Source organism: Oryza glaberrima, chromosome 10 (assembly GCF_000147395.1).
Source record: "Oryza glaberrima chromosome 10, OglaRS2, whole genome shotgun sequence".
In the NCBI taxonomy this organism is placed as follows: Eukaryota; Viridiplantae; Streptophyta; class Magnoliopsida; order Poales; family Poaceae; genus Oryza; species Oryza glaberrima.
Window position 1 is genome coordinate 814,606 of NC_068335.1, and position 26,566 is coordinate 841,171.

The 26,566-nt window shown below is 41.1% G+C and overlaps 1 protein-coding gene and 1 pseudogene across 1 annotated transcript; both read right to left on the minus strand.

Annotated features, from left to right (window-relative positions):
• Nucleotides 1-1,444: 1,444 nt before the first annotated feature.
• On the minus strand, nt 1,445-5,538 carry LOC127786031 (protein NRT1/ PTR FAMILY 8.3-like). Its single transcript, XM_052313358.1, has 6 exons — nt 5,339-5,538; nt 4,720-4,799; nt 4,422-4,524; nt 4,097-4,314; nt 3,479-4,011; nt 1,445-2,314 (listed from the first exon to the last, which is right to left on the minus strand). The coding sequence occupies exons 2-6, from the start codon at nt 4,768-4,770 to the stop codon at nt 1,525-1,527; spliced, it is 1,695 nt and encodes a 564-aa protein (XP_052169318.1). The 5' UTR covers nt 4,771-4,799; nt 5,339-5,538; the 3' UTR covers nt 1,445-1,524.
• Nucleotides 5,539-11,335: 5,797 nt separating this feature from the next.
• LOC127786032 (protein NRT1/ PTR FAMILY 8.3-like) lies at nt 11,336-26,156 on the minus strand (annotated as a pseudogene).
• Nucleotides 26,157-26,566: the final 410 nt, after the last annotated feature.

Here is a 26,566-nt window from a genome sequence, read left to right on the forward strand (position 1 = left end):
GGGGGTAAATGGTTGGTGTACCTAAAAACCAAAACTTTTAGCGGAATTGAAAGTTACCCTCAAATCGATGAATCGCAGTCTGACCGAAGTAGATGCGCCGGTCTAACCGCCTGGAAACTGTCGGTCTAACCGCCGTAGTCACTTTGGTCTAACCGTCGTTACCCCGTCGGTCTGACCGGTGGTGTCTCGCCGGTTGGACCGCTGAACCCGAGCAAACACAAATTGAAGATCTCTCAAAGTAGATGACAACTTTATTACTTCTCTCTGTGTTTACAAAGTGCAACAACAGCACTCCTCACGAAAATCTCGACCAAACTCGAAACCCTAACTATTCTCATAACTCAATACTCTCCAAAGCGATACCGGGAGGCCACGCCCTTCCTCTCTATTTATGCATGAGGTAGGCAGCCTAAAGCCACGAACCAAACTCATACAAGAAGTCCTAATCCACCTAGGAAACCTTCCCGTACAAGAAACCAACTTTACAAACTCCAATTGTACCAAATTTAGACTCCTTCCAAATTCGACTCTGCATCCCATACGCACACAATATCTCCATCGTATGTCATAAGGAATCTTCACCAACCACGTGCATTGATCTTTAGCCTAAGTATTCCGCATGATATCTGACCATCCGGACGTCACCTTATCTCCAAGTTGACTCCCGATCCATCACCGACAATACTCTCCTAAGGCATCAAGTCACCTACACATGAATCAAACAAAGAAACTATATTCTGAGACCAAGCTATCTCCAACTTGACTCATTGTTAGCAAACAACAGTATTACATACTCATAGTATCCATATAGAAGCCATAAAAATGAACTATCCACGGATATCCAAAGAAACAGCCCGAAACCGAAACTGAAACCGATACAGAGTCCGCCGGACAGACCGTGGGCAGGCTGGTCCGACCGTTCACATACCTCCGGTCTGACCGGACCTGACAATCAGCAGCACCTGTTCATCACCTGAAAATCCAATCATCTCCAAAACCACTTCATCAATAATCTCCAAATATCAAAACCAATAATCTCAGATGCCAATTGTTCATCACACAATAAGAATCAAACACACTTTGATTTTACAAGAGAATCATGGGAGAAAGTTGAAATTATTTTGGGTTTCCAGTCATCTCCGTTTCCCACCTGTGATTAAATTTTGGTAAAATTTTTAGATTAATGGCCGTGTTGCTTTTCAGAAATGCAAAATGAAATATATTACCTTCGTCTCAGAATAAGTTAATCTAGTACGGAATATGATATATCCTATGAATAGATTCATAGTAGTGCGATATATCACATTCTGTACTACTAGGATATGTCACTTCCCCTACTAGCTTAACTTATTTTGGAATGGAGGTAGTAGGTAAAAGTGCCTCCATTGGCCTAGATTTCCTTACAAAATCTGCATTTTCTTGCATCCCCAGTAAGTTGGCAAGAGATCCAAAAAGAGTGACAACAATTTAATTTTAGCAGATGATGACGAAAAAGAGTATAAATGTCAAGATGGCAGTGTGTTATTATTGGCCTCTATCTCTGATTGAGCAATGCAAGAACTGCAGCAGGTTGAGGACACTGACAAGAGCCATCATCCAGAAGAAGTAGTCAAGGTGCCCCTCATCGAGGTTGTCCGGGATCCACCCAGCGCCGCCGCCACGCGTCGTGGCCGCCACCACCACGCCGAGCACGCCGGAGTTGAGGTAGTTCGCCGTCGCGACGGCCAGGTGCGCGAGCGACGTGCCGAGGCTCTTCATGGACCCCGGCGACCTCTCGTAGAAGAACTCCAGCATGCCGATGCTGGTGAACACCTCCGCCATGCCCAGCACCAGGTAGCACGGCGCCTGCCACATGATGCTCATCGCCTCCTCCTCCGCCGCCGGTCGCCGTCGCCGCCTCTCCACCTGCGCCGAGTACGCCATGGCCACCGCGGACAGCGCGAGGCCGACGCCGATGCGCTGCAGGTGCGAGAGGCCCCGGTCGTTGCCGGTGGCGCGCCGTGCCAGTGGCACCAGCACGGCGTCGTAGACGGGGACCCAGATGAGGACGGCGACGACGTTGAAGGTGGCGAGCGAGGCCGGCGGCACGGTGAAGGGGCCGACGCGGCCGTCCATGGCCGCGCTCTGCTCGATCAGCGTCGACGACATCTGTGCGGTCACCACGAAGAAGACGAGCAGCGAGGCCCACACCGGGAACACCCGGAGCAGCATCTTGAGCTCCTCCACCTGCGACACCGTGCACAGCCTCCATGGGTCCGGTTGCACCGGCGAGTTGTCGTCGGAGTCGGACGGGATGGCAGCTTTGTCCAAGAACCTGGACACCATGCGGAGAGGGAGGGCAGGGGATTATGTTTTCTTTGAGATTAGATTTTCGAGAATTTGAAAATAGTGGGCCCATTGTTTGGTTCATAATTCTTAGACATTTTAGATAAGGTTGAGGTTAAATTTTTATAACTTTGACATTCAATAACTTTAAATTAAGTACTATAATAAAAGGAAAATTTATTTATTTATTGTATGTATTATAAGAGAAAAACATAGTTACATATATATTTTGTAAATCGTGTTAATATCAAAAATATCAAGAAGTATTATGGAACAGGCCAAGGGAGTAATAACTTTTAAGATAGCAAATAACCTTTACAAAAATTAGAATTGGAAAATCATTAATTAACATCTGTTAATTAAGTGGTATATTATCAAAGTAATCTATAGAGTGGCAAATAGTTAGAACATGCCTGGCAGGGGTTTAAGCTCATCTGGATCCTTATCCGGTAGAGCTGAAGCCCATATTCCTTTTCTTTAAGAGCAGAGCAGGTGAATCTAATTTATAAAACATTTTAAAATGATGGAGTTAACTTTTCCTAGGTCCACAACTCTAGATCCATTTCAGATTTTGGAGCTCTTCGAACATGCTGTTAATTACCCCATATGTCGCATGGCAAATCGCCTCAAGAAAGAACAAGGATTATTCTTTGAGAGTAAATTAGAAACCGATGTATCCTTAAGTTTTTGGTTGCATTGGTGTTTTTAGGTGTTAAGTGTAGCTTTGAGGAATGATCTTGAGAAGTTTGTAGGATGGTGTTTTCCGTGTGATCCCTTTCTTGGTAACTCTTATCAATGAAATGAGACAAAGTTCTGCTTTTGTTTTCAAAAATAAACTGTTGATATCTCTTGAAGCAATCGACGAAGGTGAATTGCACATATAGGAAATTTTAGTCCACAAAACGCGACAGATTTTTCTTGGTAGGCGTGGTATAATTATAAGCTCAATGATCGTTCAATAAATTGTTATTAGAAGATTCCTGCTTAGTTTAAGGTTCAACACATACTCTAAACATAGTTGCACAAAATGCCACTCATATCATAAGAGTGATGGTGAAAAATATATAAGCTTATCACTAGGTTGTGGACCTTGTGGTTAATGTCTGCAGCAGTAACTAGACATATATTTTGATGATATGATGAGCAATAGTACCTGAATCGAGTGGTATGTTGAATCCTATAGCCACCTTCGGTCAGTGAAGGCAGCTCATGCAGGAGTGAGATATCATCAGGCAACTTGAGCATGTGATTCCTCGCAGCTGCAACCACAACCTGGGACACCCTTGTCAATGGACTCCTTCCCAGCTTCCTGTACCTGTACACCCTCCTACCGGCGACGAACATGGAGAGGCCAAAACCCATGAGCAGCATCGGAGTCGCGAAACCGATGCCCCACCCTATGTTGTCCTGCACCCAGACAAGCACGGTAGTGGACAGCAGCGTGCCCATGTTGTTTGAGAAGTAGTAATAGTTGAAGAATGAGCCCTTTGTCACCCGTTCTACCGGGTCGGCACCGTCGAATTGGTCAGCCCCGAGGGCCCACATGCAGGGCTTGATACCTCCAGCTCCAAGTGCAATGAGGTAGAGCCCTAGGTAGGCGACAACACGACGAATGTCGTCGCCATTGTTGTAGGAATCATGAAGGAGAAATGGAAGCGACGCTGAAGTCGTCAGAATGAGCATTCCCTGACAAAAATAGGAAATGTTCATGGAGCAATTTTACTTGATAGATTAGATTATTCAGTTAATAGCCTCTGATTGTTGCACTTACTATGCTGTAAACAGAGAGGCATATTACAATTGTCCTGTATCTTCCCCAAAATGTGTCCGCCAAGAAGGCTCCAATGAGTGGTGTGAAGAAGCAAGTTCCAATCCAAGTCGACACACTTCGGGCAGCATTGACATTGCTTTCCGGGAGCACACTCGTCAGGTACCTGACTAAGTTCTTCACGACCGCAGAGAAGCACAGGCATTGAGTGAATTCAGCACCTAGTTCATATATGTTCAGACCCAATATATATTGGTTAAAAGTTGTGCAGGTTTAACAAAGAAAGTGTTAAATTTGTTTGGAATATTTCTGAACTTCTCTGAAATACCTAAAATGAAGAAGCATGCTCTCCAATTCCCTGTGCTATGCTTCAGTGCGGGCTTTCTGTCGATATCAACCGTTCCATCGCAGGTGTATTGCGAACATTGTTCCTGAATGACAATGCCAGTGCTAATTTTTATTACACAGAATCGGCGTTAAATGTATGTGCAAATTTGCTGCGAGAACTCATGTATTTCTTGTTTCTTTCTGATAAACTGAAGCCAAATTAATTATCGACTTTACATGTCATGTGTCACATGGAGATGCAATATATTTGGTACCAAATTAAGGTAATAGAATAGTACCTGTGGAGGCAGGTGATGAATTAGTGGCCTCTCCTCATCTGCTCCCTCCATGTGATAAGCTTTTTGCTCCCTCAGATTCCCTACTTTTTAGACAAGGAAAGCATATATCTATAGTTACACATGCATTGAACTGTAGTAAAAAGTAATGAGCATCCATGAGTGTATTTTTGTCAACTATCACAGTCTTTTTCTTGGATATTTAGATTTAGAGCTACCCCTGTTTCTTGTCATATTCAATCATAAAAGCCATTGTCTAAAAAAAATCAATCATGAAAATAAATAAACGAAAAACACAGAACTAAGAAGTGAAGTGTAAAACAGAAATAACCTCGAACAATTGTACTCTGTTTCATGAACTTTTTTCATTATAAGGTAAGACAGAGTTCAGGGAATAATCGCCAGTACATCGGCAAACAAAGTAACAGAAAGCACTGAACCATCCTTTGCAGAACGAAGGTTAACTGAATTAAGGAAACAGACCTCTCATTTTGTCAAGTGGAAAAAGACCTCTCACTACTAAAAAAGAACAAGTAGATTCATTCAATGCCTATATACTTTTTTTGTGCATGAAAAAAAGTTCATATGTAGAATTGATTCAGGAAAAAGAAGTGCGGTTTACCTGTAACATGCAACTCCCTAAAATGTTCTCAAACAATAGAATCCTACAATATGCTGCACAAGAAGTAGACTTTGCAAGCAGCCATGGATGATGGATCCTAGAAGCACTAGCAGAGAGAGAGAGAGAGAGAGAGCTGAGGAGAGTGAGGCAGTGAGCAATGGAGATGAGGGAAGAAGAGGCAGTCGGAGGTGGGAGGGGAGATGGTGAACTGTGGAGACTGGAGACTAGCGGAATATCAGTAGGTGAAACGACAGAACAACAAAAAGATCTATTTGTAGGAACCTAGGACAGGATCACAGGAATCAGTCACATTGCAGGTATTCTCTTTATTTAATAACTAGTATGGTGGTCCGCGTAGATTGTGCGGCTAGGATCATTATATTTTCTCTCATATAATAGCATATATATTTTCTCAATGTATTATTCAAATATGTTAAAATGGCAACATAATTTTAAATTTTGTACTATCTTTACGAAACTACTAATGTGTAATATTCATATTGTATTTCATATATGTGTTAGTTATTAATTATTTTTAATATTAAATTTTAGTTATTTGTAGATTATATATATTCCTATATGGACTCCAGACTCGTCTTTTAATATTTTTTTTAATTCTGAATTTTCTGTAAATTGTATTTCTATATATACTTAGGCTCTTCTTCTAATATTATTATTTTTATTTCTGAATTTTTATTATTTCTAATTGTATTTCTATGTGGACTCTAAACTCATCTTTCAATATTCTTTAATTTTTAATTTCGAATTTCAGTTACTTCTAAATTGTATTCCTATATTAACTTTGCACTCTTCTTCCCATGTTTTTTTAATTTAGAAGTTTGGTTATTTGTAAATTGTATTTTTTTATGGACTCTAAACTCTAATTTTAATTTTATTATGTTTATTCCAAATTTTAGTTAGTTTTAAATTCCTATATAGACTCTATACTCTAATTCTAATATTCCTTATTTTTAATTCTGAATTCTATTATTTCTTAATTGTATTTCTATGTGGACTATACTCTACTTCTAATATTCGTTATTTTTAATTCCGAATTTCTATTATTCCCTAATTGTATTTCTATATGTACTCTATACTCCTCTTCTAATATTCTTTATTTTTTAATTCCGAATTTTAGTTATTTCTAAATTATATTTCTATATGGAATCTATACTCTACTTCTAATATTCCTTATTTTTAATTCCAAATTTCTATTATTTTTAAATTGTACTTCTGTATGGACTCTGTACTCTACTTCTAATATTCCTTATTTTCAATTCTGAATTTCTATTATTTCTTAATTATATTTCTATATTGACTCTATACTCTTCTTCTAATATTCCTTATTTTTTAATTCCGAATTTTAGCTATTTTTAAATTGTATTTCTATATGGACTCTGTTTTTCTTTTTCCCTGATTAATATGAGAATTTCTAGGCCGTGAGAGCGAACGTGGAGACTTCTTTTTTTATTCCTTTAATAAGATAATAGATAATGGAAAGGCTAGATTCCTAGTGTATGTTGGCATGTGGGAATTTTTTTTTTTGAAAACACACTTTTTGCATAGTGTTTTGCGTGAATATACCGATTTTAAGAACTTCTGAAAAAATATATTGGTGTCACCTCATATATAGCACGACACAGGTGTCACACTAATAGATTTCACGCTAACTATAGGATGATGGTGCCATAAGAGAGATTTCGTGCTAGTTTGGCTTGGTGGAGCGGTGGACGCAATTTTAAAAATGTCGCGCACTATTCAACCACTAAATTTTAAAACATTGAGCTAGGATTTAAAAATAAATAAAAACAATGACTGTGAGTAGTTCGAATATCACGATGGTGTAATCCAATACCACATAAATTCTAATAATCCAGTGCATCATATGAGTTCCTTTCAGTACGGAAATGAAGAAATACATGCACAAGGAAAAATATTACATTCGATGAATATTGCGTTCGGCTTTTTTCTCTATCACTTGTCGTACGTCCACATACACTTTTTTGAGCGCATATATATTTTTATAACTTAACAGAAAACAAAACTTCACTCATAGCTTTGAAATAGTAGGATGTATATGAGGCTATGATGCCCTTGCCATTATTAAATGAGGGGTACATGAGATGAGAGGCTGAGAGAATAGTTGCAAATAAAATAGGAAGAAATTTTTATGATGGGTGGTTGGAGGAAAAAGTAGTAGAGTAGAATACTTGATATTTAGGACAAAATTTGAATCCTTATATCCCCTTTTATCTGTGGAAACAGAGGGAGTAGGTTGGCATGAATTACCATTGGAACTCCTGTTTTCCAGTTCACTAGTAACTTGGGTATTGGTAACCCACAATCTATCTATCTATCTATCTATACCTCTATACCTATACTAATTGGACACTTTCTAGGAGTTCTCACGTTAATTAGAAATATCTAGCCATTAATTAATTTGTTGAATTATCATGACCGTAGATGAAAATAAAATCCACGTGTGATGTGGGCCACTTTTAAAGTCTATCTATTGACCCAACAGATCATAGCTTGAGAGATAAATAATGAGATATACGAATTCGGCTGAAAAAAAAAGATATATATGGAGCAGCTCAATAAGAGATCTAACTCGCGGCACGACAGATTTCGCTAGCGACGGGGGACGCCCTCCAGGAGTCCAGGTTGCCCTTCGTTCTGATCATCGGCAACTATTTCGACTTTGTTGGCGTTGACGATCGAGACATGCACGTCAGAGGTCAGGACACACTGCACTATCATCTGATGTTTGCATGCATGCGCACAAGTTCTGGGTCTCAGTGGGGAAGGCAAAAGGAGATCCATTTAGTGATGGCTGCTACCTGATCAATTAATCATGGGCACAATGCTTCATCTCGGATTAAGATTTTCTACAGGATTCGGGATGATGAATATTTCTTATTAGTTTTTCCGATAAAAGGAAATTAATTTGGAAGCAAACACACACACACACACATATATATATATATATATATATATATATATATATATATATATATATATATATATATATATATATATATATATATATATATATATATATATATATATATATATATATATATATTTTGATCTACTATGTTTCAGGTGTTGCGATGTTGATCCTCTAACCGAAAGTTCACTCTTTCCTGCATGCACAGAAGATTTATACACCGTCATCGCTTCAAGGAATCCAAGTAGGTAACTTACATATTGTATGCAACCTATTTGAAGTATTCTTGATTTCTAATTTTCATAGAATAATTAATGATCATGTTACAATAAGTGTTAGGTAATCAGGTCCCTGAATATATAATTATGTTTATCAATAAGTGTTTAGGTAATTAGGTTGATCGATAGCAAAACTCCCATAGTTCACAAAAAAATTTGATCTATTCTATAATAATTTTAAAACAGAGAACTCACGTTAATCTCTATTTTTTCAGTGGCAACTAATAATTAGTTTTCTATGTATGTCTTATCATGTTTCAAAAACTGTATGAAGCCTTATTGTTGACGTTCATGCAGTTAAATATCGTGACTAATTCCAAGTTTTAGAACTATATCATGAAAACTGTACTCATGACCTATTAATAACGAATTTCAAAAATATTAAATCAGAAAAAAGTTATAATTCAGACTGTCAAATTGGAACTATTAATTATACCAGGACCGAATCTACAACTGAGACTCCAACATTTTTTTTTCTTAACGGAACATCACAATAGTTACTTATCAATTCCAAATCAATAAATGAAATTTAAAAAAAACTAAATTGAGATTCCATCATTAGAAGAAAATGAGTAGTGAATGATTCCGATTTTTATAATTATTAAAATAGTGGAAATGCTATTAGTGATATCCCGAATGTATACATCTTGATCAACATCTATTAGTTATAAATCACAGAATTATTAAATCTTGAAAAAGGCTATACTGAGACTTTCAGACCAAATAAAACTCAATATTTTAAATATAAAATTTACAAATATTAAATTATGAAATAATATAATTTGGAATTAATAGCTGAGTTTCCTAAATAAGTACAAAATGCTACTTGGGATGGATCTTATGTTTATACTTTTTAATTTTGGTTTTTTGAACCGTTAATACAAAATATATTGTTTTTTCCTTTAGAGCTATAAAAAATCTACAAATAATTTTCAAAACAATATATTTAAAATTTTAATATTTAATAATTCTACCAATGATAGCCGTGCATCACACGGGTTGGCGACTAGTTACTATCTATCTATCTATCTATCTATACCTATATTAATCGGGCACTTTCTACGAGCTCTCATGTTAACCAGAAAAATCTAACCGTTGATTAAGTAATTGATATTACAGTCACCGTAGATTATAAATCCAATCCGTTTGTAATTTGTGGGCCATCTGTAAATCAATCTATTTTACACCGCTTCACATAGAGGAGATGAGGGAGTTATTACGCGAGTGAAAAGATGGTTTCCGCCGAAACACGATTAGATCTGTTCCAAGGCACAGGAATACATCAAAAAGATCAGCCACACCTGGCACAACCGGAATCAATCGGGTCGAAGCTATAGGCACACACAGCGGCCGGTGTGGAAAGACCCATATGATCGATTCATCAGTCACCGGAAGTTCACGTCCATGCAGCCAGCTAGCAGTTGCAGAGGCTTGATCATCAATTCATCATCCTTCATGCCATTGATCAGATCCAAAACAAGTGTGCAATGAAGATTTGGCCATCCAACGACCTCTTGTTGAGTCATGTATGTTCATGTATTAACTATTATGATAAAAAAAATAATATAAGTTAACGCCATTGATTTTTGATTAATCCTAATCAATGTTCAATTTATATCCATGAGTCATGCTGATTGCCTCGCTTTTGATATGTACGAAGGATTAGCTTGACGAAGGCTTGATCCAGCCCAATATTAAACAAGGAGGTTACTATGTGTTTACAAAATAATACTCCTATATGCATAATACACTCACATCATAAAGATAGATTGATCTATGCAAATCCAAATTAAATCGGAGCGTGGAGATCAGGTTATACTAATTCTTTTCTTAAATTTTGATTTTGTTAGGGTAGTTTTTTATACGTACCTATCTATTTTTCAATCAGTTGAGGACATGAACAAATTTCATGACCTAATTCTTTTAGGCTCTGCTTGCATTCGCATACAAAGGATGAGCACAAGTATATATGACAATGATATTGTTTTTCTGATCTTTTATCAATTAGCCTTATTAATTTCTTTCACTATTATCACAATGTCATATACTAGGTTAGCTATATATTCGCCTACTTTTTTTACTGAACAAACCTCACATCATGGCCATCTTTAGTTGCAAATATTTCTTTTAATACTAGAGGGTATGTGTTTGCAATAATTAATTATTACTTCATATAGACGGGCAGAATTTTTTTCTGGTCTCTTTTTGCCTACAGGTGAGTTAACCAAGACTAAACTATCTATTTCTAAATTCAATCCCATGCTGGGTATAAAAACAGTTGAAATCCAGTGGAAAAAATAATCACCTTCAATTGAATAGGTTAAAATATGAGTACATGTTAGGTACAACCCATCTATTACAATTTATAAATTCATAATTTAATTATTATAAGTTTAGATATTCATAATTAATGAATTTAAAAGCAATAAAATTGGACTCAACTACAAGTATAACTTTGTACTTATCAGTTCTGATTCTGAATGCGATAATTTAAAACATAAGAATAACATAATTAGAGCTACTAATCTAACCAACTGTTTATACTTACAAAGTACTATACAAACTCTTCATTTTTTTCAGAACTTAATACTTTATGATTTCATAATTAAGAATTATGTTCCTATCTCATACTCTCAACTCAGTATTTTTTTTAGAGATTAATAATAGCAATTAGCAATTGATGTTAAGTGTTTTTTTAACCAAGTCGTTATAATTCATAAGATACCCAATATATAGTTATAATTTAATATTTACAGCGTGTTAATAAATATCCCATGCAACGCACGGGTTAACGGCTAGCATACTTAATTTGGCATGAACCATGACGAATGTGCACCCAAGAAGAGTGTAGGTATAAATGTCAAGACGACAGCGTGTTGTTATTGGCTCTATATCTGATTGAGCAATGCAAGAAGTGCAGCAGGTTGAGGACGCTAACAACAGCCATCATCCAGAAGTAGTCCAGGTGCCCCTCGTCGAGGTTGTCCGGGATCCAGCCGGCTCCGCCGCCGCGCGTGGTGGCCGCCGCCACCACGCCGAGCACGCCGGAGTTGAGGTAGTTGGCGACCGCGATGGCGAGCTGCCCGAGCGCCGTGCACAGGCTCTTCATCGACTCCGGCGACTGCTCGTAGAAGAACTCCATCATGCCGATCACGCTGAACGCCTCCGCACGCCCAGCACCAGGTACGGCGGCGCCTGCCACATGATGCTCACCGGCGCCGGCGCCGTCCCCAGCCGCCGAGTACGCCATGGCCACCGCGGCGAGCGCGAGGCCGACGCCAATGCGCTGCAGGTGGGAGATGCCACGGTCCTTGCCGGTGACGCGCCGTGCCAGTGGCACCAGCACGGTGTCGTAGACGGGCACCCAGACGAGGACGCTGATGACGTCGAAGGTGGCGATTGAGGCGGCCGGAAGGGTGAACGGGCCGACGCGGCCGTCCATGGCCATGCCCTGCTCGATCAGCGTCGACGTAATCTGCGCGGTCACCACGAAGAAGACGACCATGGACACCCAGACCGGGAACATCCGCAGCAGCATCTTCAGCTCCTCCACCTGCGAAACCGTGCACAGCCTCCACGGGCTCCACTGCGCCGGCGAGATCTCGTCGGACAAGATGGCAGCCTTGTCAAAGAACCTGGATATATACCACGCAAATGTTACAAGAGTGGATGAACCCAAGATAGCCGAATTCCACCACAGTTTTGCATTTTTAAATTTTTTGACAATTGAAACTAATCCAGGATGTCCATAAACTGTCATGCTACTTGGTTCTTAAAATTTACTTCCTCTGTCCATGATTATAAGGGATTATTTCTCATTTAGCACTAACTAAGACTCTGTTTGGATCATTTAGTCCCTCGACTAAAAAACTTTAGTCCACTACTGTTTGGATCGAGGGATTAAAAGAGACTAAAGGCACGTAAACCAAGGGAGAGAGAAGAGAGAGGTTGTTACTTTAGTCCCTATAAGTACCTCCAAGAGAGACTAAGGCCCTGTTTGATTCAGCTTAGGATTATTATAATCTGGATTATTATGAGTAAGCTGAAACAAACAAGTAGATTATTATGCTAGATTATTATAATCTATAAGCCAGATTACTATAATCCAATAATCTCCTCTAGAGAAGCTTTTTCCAGATTATTGAGTGGCTAAAGACCCACTACCCTTAGATGCCTCAAATAATCCAGAGAAACAAACAACTCGTAGCTTATTTTATGTTAGCTTATTATAATCCAGCTTAGAGTAATCTGAATTAATAATCTAGATTACAATAATCTTAAGCTGAAACAAATAGGTCCTAAATGAATTAGTCCCACAAACGAAACATGGCCTAAGGAAGAGGGGAAAAGTGCATCTAAGGACATATGGGGATTAGGGATGGTGGGAACGGGGTATATTTTATTTTTCCTTTACAGGGTGGGGACTGGGGATTAGTACTAGTAGTACACATGATTTTCTCTGTGTGTCTTTTCATATGTGAATGGATGGGAGTGGGATTATTGATTGCTGTTGTAATGATCCTCTCGGGATAAACAAAATCCTTTATAATTTTGGACAAACCCAGGGACCAAAATCCCCTATAATTGTGGACGGAGGGAGTATATGTTCAACCTTTTAATAATATTTGTCAGTATATTTTCAAAAGTGTTTGATGTTTGTATTTGACATTCAGGAATATTAGTAGAGGATCAATGTATATGTTTTTATAAATGAAATGATATGGTAAGTGATGACAAATTACCTCCTACGAGGTAAGAGTCAAATCAACTACAGATGATTTTCTAAAACGTATGGTCTAGAATAACGTGGGAGCCTTATTGACAGTGAGAATTGTTCCCGGGAAATACATTATTTTGTACTGTACTAAATAATACTACATTAAATATAACAACTTTTAGCTATTCAGATACATAGATATAGGTTGCTATATTTTAAGACGGGGAAAGTATAAGTTGAGTATTGTGTCCACAAACTCTAAGCTGTAACTAGACATAAACCTTGATGGTTGATGCAATGAGCAATACCTGAATTGAGTGGTGAGTTGAGTCCTGTAATCATCTTCAGTCACTTTTGAAACCTCATGCAGGAGTGAGCTATCATCAGGCAATTTCAGCCTATGATTCCTTACAGCTGCAACCACCACCTGGGACACCCTTGTTAGTGGACTCCCTCCCTGTTTCTTGTACCTGTAAACCTTCCTACCAGCGAAAAACAGGGCGAGGCCGAACCCCGAGAGTAGCATCGGGATCGCAAAACCGACACTCCACCCTATGTTGGCCACCACCCAGACAAGCAGAGTCGTCGACAGCAGTGAGCCGACGTTCATTGAGAAGTAATACCAGTTGAAGAATGAGCCCTTCGCCAGCCGTTCCACCGGGTCAGCACTGTCAAATTGATCGGCTCCAAAGGCTGGAATGCAGGGCTTCATACATCCACTTCCAACGGCAGTAAGGTAGAGCCCTGTGTAGACCGTGGCACGGCAAATGTTCCAATTGCAGTAAGAAGAATTCAGGAACAATGGTGATGATGAAACCGTCACAATGAGCATTCCCTGACAAAACACAACTCTTCAGAGCAGCAAATTACAGAGGAGACTGCAGCTTATATCATTCAGTTGCTACTGATCTGTTTTGTTGCACTTACGATGATGATAATAAAGAGGGAAATAACTGTCGTCTAGTATCTTCCCCAATATGTATCAGCCAAGAAGGCTCCAATGAGTGGTGTGAAGAAGGAAGTGCCGATCCAAATAGACACACTTTGTGCAGCGTCGATGTTGCTTTCGTGCAGCGCACTCGTGAGGTACGTGACTAAGTTCTTCGAAACCATCAAGAAGCACAAGGTTTCAGCGAATTGAGCACCTATGACATGTTCAGGACTCGGTAGGTGAATTACGTATGTTTAATCAAGGAAATTGAGGAGCACAAACAGAATAATTTTGTGAACTTCTCAGAAGTACCTAAAATGTAGAAGCATGCTCTCCAATGCCCTGTACTCTGCTTCAGTGCAGGCTTTTTGTCACTATTAACTGTTCCATCACATGTGTATTGTGAACATTGTTCCTGAATGACAATGCCAAAACCAATTTATGTTACACATAATGACAATTTCTGCAAAGATTCGCTGAAGAACAATATACTGCAAGAACTCGTTTCTTGTTTCTGCGCCGCAAACTGAAGCCAAACTATCAATGGTAGAATGTAGATGTCTTGTGTCTCATGGAGATGCAATATTTTGTTACATACCTAGGCAAAAGAGATCATGGCAAGGTAGTAGAATAATACCTCCGGAGGCAGGTGCTGAATCAGTGGCGTCTCCTCATCTGCTGCCCCTGCCTCCATGTAAGCCTTGTTGGAAAGAACCCAACCACTAAAAGAACTCGAGATTAATTCAGTAGTATAATCCTTCTACTGATCACGCACTTCGTACAAGCCATCCTCCATCTGGGCAATGATAATATAGGAAAATGTAAGAAAGTCAAGAAGATTATATGGAGCAAATTGTATCATAACTCACACTTCTTTTCTGATGTGAAACCATGTGTGGTTATAGTTCTTTTGTGATGGGAAATTGACAAGTACCGGAAATGCAAGAAGTGCGTGCGTGGACTAACATTGGTCAGGTTGCGACATCTGTGCCAAAGACAACGGTTGTTTGGTTCATGTGTGTGCAGGTGATCGGGGTCGATCTTGGTCAACGGCGGATCGGGACTAGACTCAGGGAGGAGTTGAGGTCCAAAGCGATCAAGGATGCCGGGTGACAAGATTGGACAAAAGGATGCACACGGTGGACGGACACCGTGTGAGGAGGTCTTCGTAACGGGCTTCGCAAGGTCAAGTGCAAGCGCCGGGATTTACGAAGAAATTGGAAGGAGAAGTGACTGTATAAATGCACTGTTGCTACAGTAAATGGGATCACTGTAGCCTTGCATGCATGCACGAGGTGATATGCATGTGTGCTATGATTGGTTGGCAGGGAGGCCACCAATCCATCGTGATTATGGGCTCGGCCAGGATGCCACACGGCTCGACCGGACTGGCCCAGTCCAAGATGGAGCAGGACAGCATGATCCAAGCAACGACGGCCCAGCTCGGCAAGCAAGGGCGTCAAGGCAGGAGGTCTCGGCGACGGCGCGTGCGTGAGGGACACGCGGCAGGCGCGGCTCCACGCGGACACGCGGCGATCTTGGATTTGATCGCGCTCTCACAAAACACGCGGAGAAAAATCGCGCGGGAACCGTACGGAGGCGGTTTCAAGCGTGCACGCGGGAGTGGTTCGGCGACGTGGCGGCATCGGTTTCGCGCGTGGGCGAGGGACCCACGCAATTCCGAGCGCGCGCAGGAGACGAGCTCTCCTTCGCTGGCATGCGGGCCCGGCCGGGAGAAAGGCACAGGCACATGGGAGACGGCGCGCGGAGGCGCGGGGTTCACGCGGCAACGTGGCGGCTTCCTGTTGGTGCAAATGGGGAGCACGCGGATCCATCAGCAAGAAGAGCATGTGAGAGTTCGGATCGATGAGGTGGCAATCATCTGGAGCTTTTCCTTTGGGTAGAAGGAACAATGGATGGACCAGATCTGTTCTGAATTATGGTTTCGCCCTAGGGGTATTTGAGACAATGTCTTAGGGGTCTTAGGCTATAAATAGAGAGATGGATGCAAGGGTGGAGGTTGCTCCTTTGGTAATCCTTTTGAGATGCTCCGTGAGAGAGTTTCGGTGTGAGTTTGGAGTGTGTTTGCCCGAGAGGCTTTTGTATTAGGATTAGTTTGGAGTGTGTTTGTCCGAGAGATTTTAAGTTTGTGTTAATGTTTCTCTGAAGGTGTATGTTTGCTCCTAGTTGAGCGGTTATTTTGCATCACCTATAAAAGAAATGATTTGAAGGATTTCATTTTTGCCTTGTCCATTTAAATTCCACAATTTAAATTCCGCTTGCAATTTGAACTTTGCGATGATGAGTTTTGCTCTCTCTTCCTCACCTCTCTTCTAGTTCTGGGAATTCCTTTTCTCTTCCTCCTCTAGTTTCGGGAATTCCTTCTCTCTTCTTTTTCTCTCTTCTTTTCTAGATCCGGCTTCTCTAATAGCCGCGGTTCTAGTAAGGATTTTGAGAAATCCGGCTTGATGAGTATTTTTGGGGGCAAGATTTGAATTGCTATATTCACCCCCCCTCTATAGCTGTTCTTGGTCTTTCAATTGGTATCAGAGCCCGGTTAAGTTCGTTGTGACCTAACCGTGGCAACGAACGCAGCTATGGAGGAAAAATACTCTGCGAAACCATTTGTTTTCGATGGACACAATTTTGTCATTTGGAAGGCACGAATGGAGGCCTACCTCCAGTCGCAAGGGCATAATGTGTGGAATAAGGTTAAATCACCTTACACTATGCCCGATGATGCTGACATCACGCCTGCAAATGTGGCTCAGGTTGATTTTAATTATCGTGCAAGAAATGCAATCATTGGTGGAATTTCTTCTGGTGAATTTAATCGTGTTCAACACCACAAGTCCGCTCATGACATGTGGACTGCTCTGTGCAATTTCCATGAGGGAAACAATGATATTCAATTGGTTCGTCAGAATCAATTTCATAAAGAATATCAAAGATTTGAGATGCACCCAGGAGAGTCCATTGATTCTTATTTCAAGCGTTTTGGAGAAATTGTTTCGAAGTTAAGATCTGTTGGAAAAGAGTTTTCTGATAATGATAATGCTCGTCATCTTTTGAATTGTCTTGATTATGGTGTTTGGGAAATGAAAGTTACTTCCATCACAGAGAGTGCACCTCTGAGTGACCTTACCATGGACAAGCTTTACTCAAAGCTAAAAACCCATGAGATGGATGTTTTCCATCGGAAAGGCCTCAAACACTCCATGGCTTTGGTAGCTGATCCCTCTGGTAGTACTTCTTCTAATGACTCAGCTTTTGTGTGTGGTGGCTTCTCTCTTGCCGCTTTACACTCAGTCACTAAGGAGCAATTAGAGAAGATCCCTGAAGATGATCTTGCTCTTTTTGCTAGAAAATTCTCAAGAGCTTACAAAAATGTGAGAGATAAAAAGAGAGGAAAAAATGAACCATTTGTGTGTTTTGAGTGTGGAGAGCCTAACCACATAAGAGTGAATTGTCCCAAGTTGAAGAAGAAGAGTGACAAGACGACCAAGAAGCCCGAGGGACAAGGGCGAAAGGGGAAGAAGGATTTGATGAAGAAGGCGATCCACAAGGTCTTGGCGGCTCTTGAGGAGGTGCAGCTTAGCGACATCGACTCCGACGATGATGATCAAGAAAAGGGGGACAAGGACTTCTCCGGGATGTGCTGTCTCGCCAACAACGAGGACTTCATCAACCTGTGTCTCATGGCACTTGAGGATAAGGATGACTCATCGGAGGATCCTGAGGTATGTCTTGATGATATCCCTTCCTTGGATGGTTCTCTTTGTGATGATTCTTGCTTAGATAATGACTCTGTTGATGATGAACTAAGCAAAGAAAGAATGGCACACTTGATGATTGAAATTAGTGACAAGTATAGGTCTTCTAAGTATAAAATTGAGAAACTAAAATCTGAAAATGATGGAATGGTGCTAGAAATTGCTAGGCTTCGATCCATGATTCCTGAGGAGGATACCTGTTCTACTTGTGCTTCATATCTTTCTGAAATTAATCTCCTCAAGGATAAGTTCAAATCATGTGCTTTAGGAGCTGGGAATCCTTCTAGTGCTAGTGCTGCTTGCTCTACTTGCTATGAAATGAAAGTTGATATGGGTTTGCTTGAGATGGAATTGAAAGAACTAAAAGAAAAATTTGTTCATGATAGGATTGGTAGGTGTGAAAATTGTCCCATTCTCACTAGTGACAATGATGAATTAAGACAACAAGTTGCCATGCTTAGGACCAAGAATGATTTGTTAGAATCTTTTGCTACTAAGGAACCTATTCATTCTTCATGTGCTAATTGTGCTATCCTGGAAACTGAACTAAAAGATGCTAAAACTATCATTGATTCTATCAAATCTATTGATTCTTGTTCATCATGCATTTTTCTGAAAGTTGATCTTGAGTCTGCTAAGAAAGAGAACTCATACCTACAACAATCTTTAGAGAGGTTTGCTCAAGGAAAGAAAAAGTTGAACATGATCCTAGACCAATCCAAAGTGTCCATAAACAATCAAGGTATAGGCTATGATTTTGCTGAGTCTTTGAGGATAGGTACCCATGAGATTTTAGGTGTCACAGATGGGATGATAGAACTAGCTCAAAAACCTATAACCTTCAAGTCTGCAGGTTTCATTGGAAACATTAGTTCTAGTACACCCAAAACCTCAGAACCAAAGATGGTACCTATGACTAGCAAGTCTAAGCCTGTAGAGTTACCTAGACCCAAAAATCCAAAACAAGTTGAGCACAAGCAAAACCAGAAACAAACCAAGCCTGTAGAGAAAACCAAGTATGAGTGCACCTATTGTGGGAAAGCTGGTCATTTGGTAAGTTTCTGCTTTAGAAAGGCTAGAAAAGAGCGACAAGAACGTCTTAGGACTAGAAGAGCTACTAGAGTCCCTGAGAGGTTCGAGTGTGCGTGTCATTGTCGTTCAAGTGGTGTATCTCGCTTTTCTCGCCGAGATGTGCACCTTCGACGTGACCTAGCAAGGTTGGGGCAAAACAGACATGGTCATCTTGCATATAATTCTGCTCATAACACTAAAGATGCTTGTACTCCTCGCATGGTTCAGTACTGGATTCCTAAGTCATTTCTCACTAACCCCAGTACTGAATCATCGAGATCTGCTGTGTCTTTCTTGTAGGATTTTGGAGTGGGGAGAAGTAATTCTTGGCTTGTGGACTCCGGTTGCTCACGCCACATGACCGGTGAAGCCAAGTGGTTTACTTCTCTCACTTGTGCATCCGGTGATGAGACCATCACTTTTGGGGATGCGAGCAGTGGACACGTGATGGCTAAAGGAACAATCAAGGTCAATGACAAATTCATGCTGAAAGATGTGGCACTAGTAAGTAAGCTTAAGTACAATTTGCTCTCTGTTTCACAACTCTGTGATGAAAATCTGGATGTTCGTTTCAAAAAGGACAGGTCTCGAGTTCTTGATGCTTCTGAATCTCCTGTTTTTGACATTTCTCGAGTTGGTCGAGTTTTCTTTGCTAACTTCGACTCTTCTGCTCCCGGTCCTTCTCGTTGTCTCATTGCCTCAGAGAATAGGGATTTGTTTTTCTAGCATCGACGTCTTGGTCATATTGGCTTTGACCACTTGTCTCGCATTAGTGGTATGGATTTGATTCGGGGTTTGCCTAAGTTGAAAGCTCCGAAAGATCTTGTGTGTGCACCATGTCGTCATGGGAAAATGACATCTTCCTCCCACAAGCCTGTTACAATGGTTATGACAGATGGACCGGGACAACTGCTTCACATGGATACGGTTGGTCCTGCTCGGGTCCAGTCAGTTGGGGGGAAGTGGTATGTCTTGGTTGTTGTGGATGATTTCTCTCGCTACTCTTGGGTCTATTTTCTTGAATCAAAAGAGGAAACGTTTGGCTTCTTTCAGTCTCTTGCTCGTAATTTGGCTTTGGAGTTTCCTGGTGCTCTACGAGCCATTCGAAGTGATAATGGCTCTGAATTCAAAAATTCTGCATTTGAATCTTTCTGTGATTCTTCTGGAGTCGAACATCAGTTTTCTTCGCCATATGTCCCACAACAGAATGGGGTGGTTGAGAGGAAGAACCGCACCCTTGTGGAGATGGCACGAACTATGCTTGATGAGTTTACTACTCCAAGAAAGTTCTGGACTGAAGCTATTTCTGCTGCTTGTTTTATCTCCAATCGTGTGTTTTTGAGAACTATCTTGCACAAGACGCCATATGAGCTCAGATTTGGTCGTCGACCAAAAATTTCACATCTCAGGGTCTTCGGTTGCAAATGCTTTGTTCTTAAATCTGGAAATTTGGACAAGTTTGAATCTCGATCATTGGATGGCATTTTCCTTGGCTATGCTACTCATTCTCGGGCTTATCGAGTTTATGTTCTTTCAACTAACAAAATTGTGGAGACTTGTGAAGTCACTTTTGATGAGGCTAGCCCAGGAGCTAGACCAGAAATTTCAGGTGTTCCAGATGAAAGCATCTTTGTGGATGAGGATTCAGATGATGATGACGATGATTCCATTCCTCCACCTCTAGACAGTACACCACCAGTGCAAGAAACCGGTTCTCCTTCGACTACATCGCCTTCAGGAGATGCACCAACTACATCATCTTCAGCAGCTGAGGAGATTGATGGTGGCACATCAGGACCGACAGCTCCCCGACACATCCAGAACCGACATCCGCCTGACTTGATGATCGGAGGCCTAGGTGAAAGGGTAACTAGAAATCGGTCTTATGATCTTGTCAATTCAGCATTTGTGGCCTCTTTTGAACCCAAAAATGTTTGTCATGCTTTATCTGATGAGAATTGGGTTAATGCCATGCATGAAGAGTTAGAAAATTTTGAAAGAAACAAAGTTTGGTCTTTGGTAGAACCCCCCTTGGGATTTAATGTGATTGGAACAAAATGGGTTTTCAAAAACAAACTAGGCGAAGATGGTTCAATTGTTCGAAACAAAGCCAGACTGGTTGCACAGGGTTTCACCCAAGTTGAGGGCTTGGATTTTGAAGAAACCTTTGCACCAGTTGCTAGATTAGAAGCTATTCGAATTCTTTTGGCTTTTGCTGCTTCAAAAGGTTTCAAGCTTTTTCAAATGGATGTGAAAAGTGCTTTTCTGAATGGAGTTATTGAGGAAGAGGTCTATGTCAAACAACCTCCTGGTTTTGAAAATCCAAAATTTCCAAATCATGTGTTCAAACTTGATAAAGCTCTTTATGGTTTAAAACAAGCTCCCAGAGCCTGGTATGAAAGATTGAAAACCTTTTTGCGTCAAAATGGTTTTGAAATGGGGGCAGTTGATAAAACTCTCTTTACTCTTCATAGTGGCATTGATTTTCTTCTTGTCCAAATATATGTTGATGACATCATATTTGGTGGCTCCTCTCATGCACTTGTTGCCCAGTTTTCTGATGTGATGAGCAGGGAATTCGAAATGAGCATGATGGGAGAGCTAACTTTCTTCCTTGGACTTCAAATTAAGCAAACCAAGGAAGGAATCTTTGTACATCAGACCAAGTACTCCAAAGAGCTCCTGAAGAAGTTCGACATGGCCGACTGCAAGCCAATCGCCACTCCCATGGCAACTACTTCATCGCTTGGTCCTGATGAGGACGGTGAAGAAGTTGACCAGCGCGAGTACAGAAGCATGATCGGCTCCCTCCTCTACTTGACTGCGTCAAGACCGGACATCCACTTCTCCGTGTGCCTGTGCGCGAGGTTTCAGGCTTCTCCAAGAACATCACATCGCCAAGCAGTCAAGCGCATCTTCCGCTACATCAAGTCTACACTTGAGTACGGTATTTGGTACTCCTGCTCTTCTGCCCTTTCAGTTCGAGCTTTTTCAGATGCTGATTTTGCTGGGTGTAAGATTGATCGCAAAAGTACTTCTGGCACTTGTCATTTTCTTGGCACTTCTTTGGTCTCTTGGTCCTCTCGTAAGCAGTTTCCTGTTGCTCAATCAACAGCTGAGGCTAAGTACGTAGCTGCTGCTAGTGCATGTAGTCAAGTTCTTTGGATGATTTCAACTCTGAAAGATTATGGTCTGTCTTTCTCTGGTGTTCCTCTGCTTTGTGATAATACAAGTGCAATCAATATTGCAAAAAATCCAGTTCAACACTCCAGGACCAAGCACATTGAGATACGGTACCACTTTCTCCGAGACAATGTTGAGAAAGGTACCATTGTGCTAGAATTTGTTGAATCTGAAAAACAATTGGCAGACATTTTTACAAAACCACTTGATTGCTCTCGTTTTGAGTTCTTGCGGAGTGAGTTAGGGGTGATCCACCCCTATGGCTTGATTTGAGGGGGAGTTGTTTTTCTTTTGCATGCATTTGTAACATATTGCATCATGTTTACTTTATGCATTGGATTATACACTCTTCAATTGAGCTTTGCTTGTTATCTCTTGGTCATCACTATGCTATGCATGTATCACTCTTATGCTAGTTTGATCTCTTGTCTAGCTTTCATTTGCTTAAGTAGATTGTGTGATCATGTTATGCTGTTCAGGCTTGTTGAAACCTGCTTAAATTGACTATTCATTTGAACTCAATCAATGTGCAATGCTTGCACTAGAAGTTTGTTTAAATTGAAGTATCCATCTCATACTCATGCCATGTTTACATTCTTTTTGCAATAACTGTCAGTACATGCTTATGAATGCTCATGCTTATGCGTCCACACTTTGTATCAATCATGCTTTACAAGTTTTATCTCTGTTTTTGTCCGGGCTACTGAGTGCGTTTACGCATGAGTAGTGCCGAAGATAGCACTGAGACAGCCTGTAATGGGAACTCTAGCTGGAAAACTTGATTGAGGTCAGACGGCAGTGTTTGGCACAACCATCACTTGCTGACTGATAAGATCAGGTGGACCGTCGTGATTGTGCTATTGTCTTTAAAGCAATTAAAAAAAATCATAAAAATAAAAGTCATGAGAAAAGATTAAAAGCTCATGTTCTATGCTTTGTTATCATGTTGATACTCTTTATGAACTGGGCATTAGCACATTAGCATGGGTTCATTGCCTTGATTATGTAAATCTTGCATGATTATGAGCTGGTTTGCTTCCTTTTAAGCTTCTTCTAATTCACTTGAAAGCTTTTTGCTTGCTGGCGATACTAACTTGATATTCATGACATGTTTCATACTTCTTATGCACATGCTTAGCTAGGCTTGAGCACATGCTTGTATCTGTGTGATCCTTGTCTACCTTTTGATGCCTTTAGATAACTCTCAAAGCTCTCAAAACACTAAAATTTGCAAGTTTCATCTCATTTTTATCTTGCACTTTTTTCTCTTTTGATCTTGATGGCATCATTGACAAAGGGGGAGAGAAATTTGCACTTATTGAAAATTAAAACTTGCTTTAGATCTTGGTGAAAGGGGGAGTTTGGCACATAGGGATTTCAAAATGACCAAAGTTCGACTTTTGCAAAATGGTTTGCTTTGTGAATCAAAAATCAAATTTTCAAAATTTTGCTTGAGATTGTCAATGTTCCCATCAAGGGGGAGATTGTGAAACCATGTGTGGTTATAGTTCTTTTGTGATGGGAAATTGACAAGTACCGGAAATGCAAGAAGTGCGTGCGTGGACTAACATTGGTCAGGTTGCGACATCTGTGCCAAAGACAACGGTTGTTTGGTTCATGTGTGTGCAGGTGATCGGGGTCGATCTTGGTCAACGGCGGATCGGGACTAGACTCAGGGAGGAGTTGAGGTCCAAAGCGATCAAGGATGCCGGGTGACAAGATTGGACAAAAGGATGCACACGGTGGACGGACACCGTGTGAGGAGGTCTTCGTAACGGGCTTCGCAAGGTCAAGTGCAAGCGCCGGGATTTACGAAGAAATTGGAAGGAGAAGTGACTGTATAAATGCACTGTTGCTACAGTAAATGGGATCACTGTAGCCTTGCATGCATGCACGAGGTGATATGCATGTGTGCTGTGATTGGTTGGCAGGGAGGCCACCAATCCATCGTGATTATGGGCTCGGCCAGGATGCCACACGGCTCGACCGGACTGGCCCAGTCCAAGATGGAGCAGGACAGCATGATCCAAGCAACGACGGCCCAGCTCGGCAAGCAAGGGCGTCAAGGCAGGAGGTCTCGGCGACGGCGCGTGCATGAGGGACACGCGGCAGGCGCGGCTCCACGCGGACACGCGGCGATCTTGGATTTGATCGCGCTCTCACAAAACACGCGGAGAAAAATCGCGCGGGAACCGTACGGAGGCGGTTTCAAGCGTGCACGCGGGAGTGGTTCGGCGACGTGGCGGCATCGGTTTCGCGCGTGGGCGAGGGACCCACGCAATTCCGAGCGCGCGCAGGAGACGAGCTCTCCTTCGCTGGCATGCGGGCCCGGCCGGGAGAAAGGCACAGGCACATGGGAGACGGCGCGCGGAGGTGCGGGGTTCACGCGGCAACGTGGCGGCTTCCTGTTGGTGCAAATGGGGAGCACGCGGATCCATCAGCAAGAAGAGCATGTGAGGGTTCGGATCGATGAGGTGGCAATCATCTGGAGCTTTTCCTTTGGGTAGAAGGAACAATGGATGGACCAGATCTGTTCTGAGTTATGGTTTCGCCCTAGGGGTATTTGAGACAATGTCTTAGGGGTCTTAGGCTATAAATAGAGAGATGGATGCAAGGGTGGAGGTTGCTCCTTTGGTAATCCTTTTGAGATGCTCCGTGAGAGAGTTTCGGTGTGAGTTTGGAGTGTGTTTGCCCGAGAGGCTTTTGTATTAGGATTAGTTTGGAGTGTGTTTGTCCGAGAGATTTTAAGTTTGTGTTAATGTTTCTCTGAAGGTGTATGTTTGCTCCTAGTTGAGCGGTTATTTTGCATCACCTATAAAAGAAATGATTTGAAGGATTTCATTTTTGCCTTGTCCATTTAAATTCCGCAATTTAAATTCCGCTTGCAATTTGAACTTTGCGATGATGAGTTTTGCTCTCTCTTCCTCACCTCTCTTCTAGTTCTGGGAATTCCTTTTCTCTTCCTCCTCTAGTTTCGGGAATTCCTTCTCTCTTCTTTTTCTCTCTTCTTTTCTAGATCCGGCTTCTCTAATAGCCGCGGTTCTAGTAAGGATTTTGAGAAATCCGGCTTGATGAGTATTTTCGGGGGCAAGATTTGAATTGCTATATTCACCCCCCCCCCCCTCTATAGCTGTTCTTGGTCTTTCATCTGATAGATTTCTCATATCCGATTTTCGTCTTAGAATAACGCCATCACGCAATTTCGATATTAGAAGATATGTAACACTATTGACTGCATATATTGTGAACGACTAATATCTTGCAAGCAAACACCATATTCTGTCAGCTTGGAACTTAAAAATTTAATGATAACAAAGATAAGTTCAACTTTTTTGGGGGGTCAAATTAACTACTTTGCAGGGAAGGAAGAAATCATATATTATAGTTTTTCTTCCATCCATATATATTTGCCAGCAGCTAGAATCTTTGACTACGATATTTAGAATCAAAGATACCCCTATTTCTTATCCTATTCAATCTTGAATGCGAATACACAAAAAACTACGAAATCAAGTTCAGAACAAAAATTAGCCCTGAATTATTTGATCCATCCCACAATTTAACCTGGGGGAAATGAGCTCCCTACTCATAAAGAACAAGACTGCTTCCTTCGATGCTGATATCTTTTTTTGCATCCATAAAAAAGTTCAGGTGTAGAACTAATACCACAAAAGAAGAAAGATTTGCTTGCAACTTGCATAGAGATATATATAAATACCTAAACAATGCTCTGAAACAGATAGAATCCTACCAAAAAAGTGCAGAAGAACTAAATAAACTCTGAGCCCAACGGTAGAGAGAGAAAGAGAGAAACCTGAGGAGAGGGGGCAATGGCAGGGCAGAAGAGGGAGACGGAGCTGGAAATGGAGATGGTGCCATGTCCATCGCACTATCGCTGTAGCAGTAAATGAGACGACGGAGCTACCAAAGAATTTGGGAGAGGGACTAAAATCAGTCACATTGCTCATAATTATTGTTGGAACACTGTGTTCTGCTGGGACCTTTTCTATTCACTGACACGTAGCTGCGTTCGACAGCAGCACAAAAGAGAGAAAAATCCACTCGTTTTCCATGCCCCGCGCTTCCTAAAAAAAGGTTAAACGGTGTACTAACTTCGATATTAGCTAGCTGAGTAGCACGCGTAATTACGTGGCTAGAACCTACAAAATTATCTATTTTTCACATGATTTTACTTTAAATTTATAAAATAGCCATCTCGTTGCGTTATGACTTTAAAAGATCAAACTTTATATTTCTAAGGTTTCTAATTTTATAGGTTTTTAAAGTCATATGAGTCACAATCCCTTACTCCTTTATTTGTTTTC

What these genes read in the sequence shown, in the direction of transcription:
- LOC127786031 (XM_052313358.1), bottom strand. Translation starts at nt 4,770, where the DNA reads ATGGAGGGAGCAGATGAGGAGAGGCCACTAATTCATCACCTGCCTCCA. An exon ending in GCCTCTCTGTTTACAGCATA is followed by an intron (nt 4,012 to 4,096) that starts GTAAGTGCAACA and finishes TATTTTTGTCAG; the next exon opens with GGAATGCTCATTCTGACGAC. An exon ending in CAACATACCACTCGATTCAG is followed by an intron (nt 2,315 to 3,478) that starts GTACTATTGCTC and finishes CATGGTGTCCAG; the next exon opens with GTTCTTGGACAAAGCTGCCA.